This window comes from Pinus tabuliformis, chromosome 6 (assembly GCF_031772625.1).
Source record: "Pinus tabuliformis cultivar Carrire ecotype Pingquan chromosome 6, CPIR1, whole genome shotgun sequence".
Lineage (NCBI taxonomy): Eukaryota > Viridiplantae > Streptophyta > Pinopsida > Pinales > Pinaceae > Pinus > Pinus tabuliformis.
In genome coordinates this window covers 75,241,554-75,249,633 of record NC_142292.1, presented here as the reverse complement: position 1 = coordinate 75,249,633, position 8,080 = coordinate 75,241,554, and the positions used below count along the sequence as shown (strand labels likewise).

Genomic DNA, 8,080 nt, shown 5'->3' with positions numbered 1-8,080 from the left:
GTGTAATGTCAGTATGTAAACAATTCTAAATGTTGGCTCAATTAATAATAAAAGTTAAAATAATAAAAACAATCAAATTCAATTTGTTATATTTTGATTTTGTTATTAACTTGTGAATAAAATTTGTTTCAATATCATGGGTCAATACTATGGCTTATGCATGCCCAAAAACCATAATTTTTTTGCAACCAAAATACTTTATAACAATATGACAAAATTATTAACCATGGATATTCACCCACACTTTACCCTTGATATTATTAACTTGTAAAAAGTAGGATTTGTTACAATACCATGGCTTATCAAAACTACATGCCCAAAAAACATAACTTATTTCACAATCAAAATATTTTATAACAACACAAAAAATTCTTACCCATGGATATTATTAAGTTGTAAATAAGCTTTCATGCAATACCATGGCTTATCAATACCACATATCCAAAAAACATAACATATTTCACAATCAAAATATTTTATAACAATATAACAAAATTCTAAATCATGGATATTCACCCTCACTTTGCCATTGATATTATAAACTTATGAATAGACTTTGTTACAATAGCATGGGCTAATACCATGGCTTATCAATACCACATGCCAAAAAATGATAACTTATTTTACAATCAAAATATTTTATAACAATATGACAAGATTCTTAACCATGGATATTTACCCCCACTTTACCATAAATATTATTAACTTGTAAATAGGCTTTGTTACAATACCTTGGGTAAATACCATGAATTATTAATACCAAATGCCCAAAAACCACAACTTATTTCACAATAAAAATATTTAATTTTAAGTTAATTTTATAACATTTTTTTAATTGAATTTAAAAGGAAAAATTGTATAATTTGTTTTGAAGGTATATCTAAACCCTCTATCCTCACCACTACTAAAAACATTCGCATAGAAAATAAATTAAGGTTTTAATAAAATAAAAAATGAAAATACTTTTATATTTAAAGACGTGAAATTTATATAATGCAAATAGTATTAGTAAAAATCACCATAGATCCATGTTAACTAAGGATCCAAGCGATGACAACAAGCAAAGTGAAGGGAAGAGAGGGAGATGGGTAGGAGGAGAGAGAGAAGGAGATAGTGACAAAGCCTGAGAGAGATAGAGAGAGTGATGGGGGAGAGAGAGGGGCGGGGGGTGGGAGAGAGAGAGGGGAAAGAACAAAGGCATAGAAAGATAGATGTGGAGAGAGAGTGAGAGGAGAAAGAACAAAGGCATAGAAAGATAGATGTGGAGGGAGAGAGGGAGTGACAAGGGAGAGATGGAGAGAGAGTGGGGGAGAGAGGGGAGGGGAGAAGAGAGAGATGAAGAGGGGAGAGAGATAGGGAGAGAAGGGCAAGAGAGAAAGAGGGAAGCACACAAATGGAGGGGAGAGAGAGAAGGGCAAGAGAGAGAGAGAAAGAGGCACAAAAATGAAGGGGAGAGGGAGGGAGATAGTGATAGAGTTGGAGGGCAGAGAGAGAGAGAGAGTGATGGGGGGAGAGAAGACTCAAGAGAGAGATGGAGTTGAAGAGGGAGAGAGAGGGAAGACATAGAGGGAGAATGGTAGAGAGAGAGAGAGTGGCAAGGGAGCCATGGAAAGACACTGAAGGAGAAGCGAGAACGAGAGGGAAGAGGAGAGAGAGAAGGGGAAGAGAGAGAGGTGGGGAGAGAGAGGGGGAGAGAGAGAGATAGCTAGATATGGAGAGAGTGTGTGCATGTTTAGAGGTTGAGATAGAGAAAGGGAATAAAAAAAAAGGCACATAGATACAATTATAGATATTATATAGTATTATATAATCAGCGTAAATTTATCATAATCCACATCTATCAAACTCCGAGAAAGATTCGGATTTTTTAAGTGCAAATTTTTATTTTGAGAATTTATTATTTAAAAGTAAAGAGAGTGAGAGTGAAACATGACGTACCTCGAATCTTTCTGACATACGTCTATCACTCATTAATTATCTATAAAACCTGCAAATTTCTGAGCTTTGGAATGGTTTCGATAAACATAAAATTAATTGACTGTGACTGTTGTGCAGTGACGGAGGCAACTCTCTTTTTGGGAGCTTTCCTGAACACAGTTTACTGTCTTGTCAAAAGTGACTCTCCTTTCGCTCACAGGTAGCGTAGGAATTTCAAAAAGAGGTTTAATTCTCAAATTTGTTTTTTTATATTTTTAATAATTTTGATAAAATATTTTAGTGATTTTATAAATTTTTAATTATATCATTTTATCTCTGATAATTTGTTCGTAAATTTTATCTCTACTTAACTTATAACTATTAAAATATTAAAAAAAGACAATTTTCCTATCAAATTCTATCTCTACCTAACTCACAAATATTAAAGTGTGGGAGAATATTAAAAAAAGACAATTTTCCTATCAAATTCTATCTCTACCTAACTCACAAATATTAAAGTGTGGGAGAAAAGTTAAAATCCCCTACCTAACTCACAAATAAAATATTAAAGTGTTGGAGAAAAGTTAAAATCTCATAGCGTTATTTTCCATTAAAATCAAGGTAATAAGACTTGAATTTTTGTTGTACAAATGTAATGCTATATTTTTTAGCTGCTTGGACTGTAGGTCATTCTATATTATTTAGCTGATTGGACTGTAGGTCAGATTAAGAATTGATTTGTTAATTAATTTTACAGAATATTTTTAAAAATTTTATTTTATTAGAAATAATTTTATTTATTTTTGATTGATTTATTTATAATCAAATAAAAAAAATATTTTCATATACATTTATCAATTAAAAATAGTATTTTTAATTTAATTTTTTAAATATTAAAAAATTAAATTTATAGTATTTTTAATAATCTTATAAAAAACATAATGAAACTCTATTTATTTATCGTAACCTAACCCTTTTTTTCTCATTCTTTGCCAAAAATGCAGTGTGTAATATGAGATTGCGCTACTTCTAATATTGGCGAGAATATCTTTCTCCTCAGGTAATTTAAGTTCAGGTAAATCTTTATCTGAATCGACTTCTGTCGCATTGTCATTGGCAAGCGGAATAGTTTTCACCTGTCATTTTTACTATAGAAATCAATATATGATTTCTTTATAAACCTAGAATCGAAAATATTAAGGGTATGAGGAAATTTACCAATCATATTTAATTTATATAAAAATGTTAATTAGTATTTATTCATTAAAATAAATGATAATGAGTTAATCATTAATTTACTTTTTAATAATTAATATTTACTTATAAATAAAATATTTTTATATATTTATTTGATTAAGGAGTAATATAGTAGGGTAATTTCAGGTGGTAAGGTTTTTTTTTCGCATAATGGCAATGAGTCAGATTGTATTTGTGAATAGTAATATTTGTAATAGATTTTCTTATCATATAAAAAACAGGATGAAACAAACAAAAAATATATTTATCAAGTTTGGGATTTATTTGACGGTATTCACACCTCTCCACTGTCTTCACATTCCATCAAATTCCAAAACGGCTGACTAGAAAAGAAATTGCCCATCAAAATTCCATGCCTAAACTTAGAACGGCTGACTGGAAGAGAGATTGTCGGTAAATAATAATGGATGAAAGAATAATTAGAGTACCAAAGAGAGGAGACGTTGATGTACATGATGAAACATAAAGTGAAAAGATCCGCACCAGCGACAATTCCTGGAACCTGAGTTTGCTTCACGACTAAGATTTACAAAATCTAAGGTTGCTTCGCAGGAAAGAATCTCCTCCTGAAGCCTAAGGTTGTCTCTGGTCATTGCACAGTTCAAATACCCTGGTTATTCATTGCCTTTCATAACCCAACAATGTCTTCCCTCCTTCCGGCCTGCTGCCTCTTCATCTCAGCATCGATGTCCAGCTATGATATGGATTACAGATGCACCAGGGTCACCAGAGAGATTTGAGAGCTGGCATTTAATTTACTCTGCATTTTAACTTCACAAAATCAAAAGGCATGTCTCTGCACGGCCTTTTTCCTTTTTATGTAGGTTGGTATTTGTGACTTATATTCATTCAATTGCCATTGTTTTAAGTACAGCTCATGCTTATCAGCATATTTCATTACATACATTAAGTCGAAAAGCCTAACACAGATTAAGGGTGTAACAGTGTTTAATAAAAGGAGTTGGCCCAGAGTCCTCTATATAAAAGAATATGGATTAGCATTTCAGTCAAGTCGTATGTTTGAACTAATCACTTAACAGTGCTTTAGATTATAGTTTAAACATAGATTTTTGAAACAGATTATTTGTATGTCTAGTGAAAATATGTAAATGATTTGATAAATTTTCAGGATTAGAGCCAGAAAGTGCTGTCTCCAGAACCAGTCGGTGGTTATCCAACCTGAATCTCAGAATTTTCGTACGTTTTCTGAAGTCTCTGCATCCCCAGCATAGAATATGAGTACACTCTTTCTTTGAAGAGAAATTATTATTTCAGGGTTTGTATTAAAATAGACCCTTCGCTGTTTTTCTGTCTTCATCTGGGCGAGATACTGAGTGACTGAAAATCCAGGTCGACGATTTGTCTTCATCCTTAGGTTTGTAACGCACTGAGTCTGTGAACTTTAGCGTTGTGCTGGAAGGACTTCCTCCTATTCTTACTGCCAACCTGCTGGAATTGTTTGACTGTGGGAGTCTCATGAGGAACACCCGCTTTGTTTACAATTCTCATTTCATATCAAAGTCAAAATTTAAATTTGGGGTTACAAACCGTCAGCCTTAGGGATGCAACTTCAAGAAGCTTTCACAAATCTGAAACGTTAAAGTGATAGGGATTTTATTGGATATATTGCAGATTTGAGGGTTCCGATGGAAAACAGGGCACTTTTAAGATTTAACAGAAGTTCCATTTTTAAGGGTGTATATTTTTAAGGATATATAAGTTTTGATAATAAAAAAATTATTGGTAATCGGAAAGAGAATTTATATTATAAATCCTTATCTAGTAGTGACAAATATATTAGGTAGTGTATAGCATTTGTTTCAAAATTTCTATGCTGCTTCTCATATCCAGGAGTATGCAAAATAACCCTAAGGAACATTGCTATTGATCAACAAAATTGGAGTTTCTGTAGGTATAAACCTTACAGAATTGCCTCATCAAAACACTACATTTAAAAAACATAAACCACTGGTTGATAATATAACCTTTGATACCAATAAACATGCCACCTTTCTGGGGATTCTCATTTAAGTCCAGGCATTTGACTGTTGGCTATGAACTTGTGCTTGCTGCTTCACTGAAACTGCTAGACATTTGCTTGAGGTGTTACTTTAGGTCCGCTGTTTCTTGTCACAAGCCTGCATTTCATCTTATTGACATCCTCCTTGATTTTTCAGATAGTGGATTTCATTAATTTCATTATTTATGGTTGCCCCGGATCATTTTGCTTCAGCCTGAGAATGAAAATGTCCAATTGGGTTGCATCAACTCTCTGTGGCCGATTGGCAATGAGAGCCCTACTTTTACAACCTTTATAAGATTAATTGGTTGCATAGAGATTGGCTTGTCCATTTCCGAGACAACTACCATAATTCTTCTCAATCCAGGAACTAAATACTGACTCAAGTGCTTCTGCTAGAAGGTCTCGAACAGGATCAAGGGGCTCGACTAAATTTTGTCCACAGGGCTGAAACACCAAAATTTTAAGACCCACAACAATTGCTCTGTTTTGGAAGTTGTCAAATTTTGTATCCACAGGGTTTGTCTCCTTTGCTATAATCGGACTGCACAGATTAACATTTGTACCCTCTTAAAATATTAAAATATAAATAAATTGAGTATATATATATAGATAGGTTTTAGCATTCAAATCAAGTATACATTATCCTGCAGACAAGAGAGTTTATATATCTTTATAGGTTTTAGCATTCAAATCAAGGATACATTATCCTGCAGACAAGAGAATTTTCATACGCCAATGTTTTTGTGGTTTTTAGATAAGCTAGAAAAGGCTGAGAAAGGATCCAACCTGAGTCCTACAGTTGTTCTTGATCTCCATGTAATTCCTCTTTCTCCAATCCTGAAATAGCTTTATGTGTTTTCAACTGATATGCTGTTTTCGGCTTGACAGATCAATTAAATTAAGAGTGAATTCAGTTCACTTCAGAGGTGCAGAGAAAATGAATCCTTCTACATTGAACATCACCGAATCAAGATCATCGTGCGAGCTTCTGAGACAGAAAGGAAACAAGCTATACATTGATGTATCAAAAGGCAACCTTGGGTCTTGTGTGGCACGCCACAAGCTACAGAAAGCTCACGAATTCTATGAAAAAGCCCTTGGTGACAGTGGCACTGAGCATGACAAAGCTTCATGTTATAAAAACTTGGGCGCCTTAAATTGGTTGTGGGGAAAAACCGAATGGATATTTCATCAAGAAGAAACTGCAGGGAAACAGAAACAAGGACCAGGTTCTGCATTATCTGCTGCAAAATCCGGGATGGCCAGATGCCTCGAGTTTTATTTCAAGGCTTTAGATTATGGAAGCCTGGCAATGAAAGAACAGCAGTGGTTAACTCAGATTGAAGACACAATTTCCAAAATCGTTCAGTGGTCTTCTGATCAGCTTTCCAGTGATCACTCCACAAGTTTTGAGCCCGTCCTCAGAGTTCTCTGCGAGACCGTGGGAAGCTCTAAAACAGAGTGGGCAGGGAGGAGAAGAATGGGCGCTATGCTTTATAAAATCCACGCAGACTTCATATTTCGACGGGGCGCTGAATCCCTGACGAGTACAGAATTATCTGACCAGGAAGGTTACAAGAAATGTTTGAACGCAATGCGTGACTGTTATGGACCTCTTGAACGAGCTGAAACCCTTGTGGGTGCTGCTTCCATGTGTAAGGAAGTGGTGAAACAAGTAGCAGATTTGAAAATTGAGGTTTTCAATTACCAAACACTGTGTGAAGCAATCCAGGCGCGCATTCAAGGAGAAGAGCTGCTGGAGAAGGCAATGTGTGGCGATATGGACATAATCTGGGAAGCCATAGACTGTTTCAAGGTTTCCCTTCGTGTTACAGAAGAAAAGCATTTGGAGAACGAGGCCATTGCATTGAGCAGGATTGGTAAATCATATTCCTCTGTTCTGAAAATGGAGAAGAAAGCCCATCCCTACCTCTTTCAAAGCGTCAAGATTGCACTTGCGATCATGTCTGCACGGATTGCAAGTTCTGAGTGGTACATATATTCTTCTGAAGCAGTCAAAAAACACCAAGAGGGAGTAGTTGAGCAGGAGACCAGAGAACACGCAGAAAACCGCAAGGGCAGTGCAGAAAGAATGAAAGAAAAGATAAGCGCTGTCAAGTCGGAGGGGGCCAAAAGCGCAGAGTCATTCCTGAAATATATATATGAAAAATGCCCTCATCCAGATGTGACCAAACAGGTGCTGCTTCGATTGGGAAGCCCAGAAAACGTGAAGGCTGCTCTGAAGAAAGCAATAGTAGCATATCATCCTGACAGTAATAGACAACAAAGTGAAGATTGGCAAGTTTTGTGCGAGGAGATTACCAAGGTTTTGAATGCCAAATATGAAAATTTCAAGTGATCACAGGAACAACTCCTCCATAGCTTGGAGTGAGAGTTTGGAGTGAGTGGAGAAGATCAATTATCTTGTTCATGGACTGCACACACATAGTTTGGAGAAGAGTGGAGGTGATGAATTATGGTTTTTAGTTTCACTCTGGAAGTGATGACTGACTTGTGGTTTTTAGTTTCACTTTCCGTCTGGATTGCATGACTTTGTCGTGCATGTGCATATGATGATTTTGTTGGCTTTTAAAAATGTGAATGTTCTGTTGTTATGTTGTTTGTTGGCTTTAAAAATGATGATTTGGTTGGTTTTAAAAATGTGAATGTTCTGTTATTATGTTATTTGTTGGCTTTAAAAATGTTAATTTTATGTTATTACGTTGTTTGTTAGGATAAATTGAGTTGTTGGGATTTATAATTATAATATGTTTTTATTTTTTATTTTTGAAATATATAGTGAAATTTATTTGCTACAGTGAGAGCTTTTAGTTTCAGAGCTTAATGTAGGAATTATTTTTAATGTTTAATGTAGTTTCAGAG

At 34.9% G+C, this 8,080-nt stretch overlaps 1 protein-coding gene across 5 annotated transcripts; it reads left to right on the top strand.

The window, feature by feature from the left end:
- Positions 1-3,517: 3,517 nt before the first annotated feature.
- Positions 3,518-7,812, top strand: LOC149257326 (uncharacterized). Of its 5 annotated transcripts, none has more exons than XM_089414007.1 (3): positions 3,518-3,962; positions 4,304-4,371; positions 6,086-7,812. In XM_089414007.1, the coding sequence occupies exon 3, from the start codon at positions 6,135-6,137 to the stop codon at positions 7,554-7,556; it is 1,422 nt and encodes a 473-aa protein (XP_089270133.1). In that variant the 5' UTR covers positions 3,518-3,962; positions 4,304-4,371; positions 6,086-6,134; the 3' UTR covers positions 7,557-7,812. The 5 variants fall into 5 exon arrangements, with proteins under 5 accessions (XP_089270133.1, XP_089270135.1, XP_089270131.1 ...); XM_089414009.1 differs by having other exon boundaries at positions 3,518-3,994; XM_089414005.1 differs by having other exon boundaries at positions 3,518-3,998.
- Positions 7,813-8,080: the final 268 nt, after the last annotated feature.

What these genes read in the sequence shown, in the direction of transcription:
- LOC149257326 (XM_089414015.1), top strand. Translation starts at nt 6,135, where the DNA reads ATGAATCCTTCTACATTGAACATCACCGAATCAAGATCATCGTGCGAG.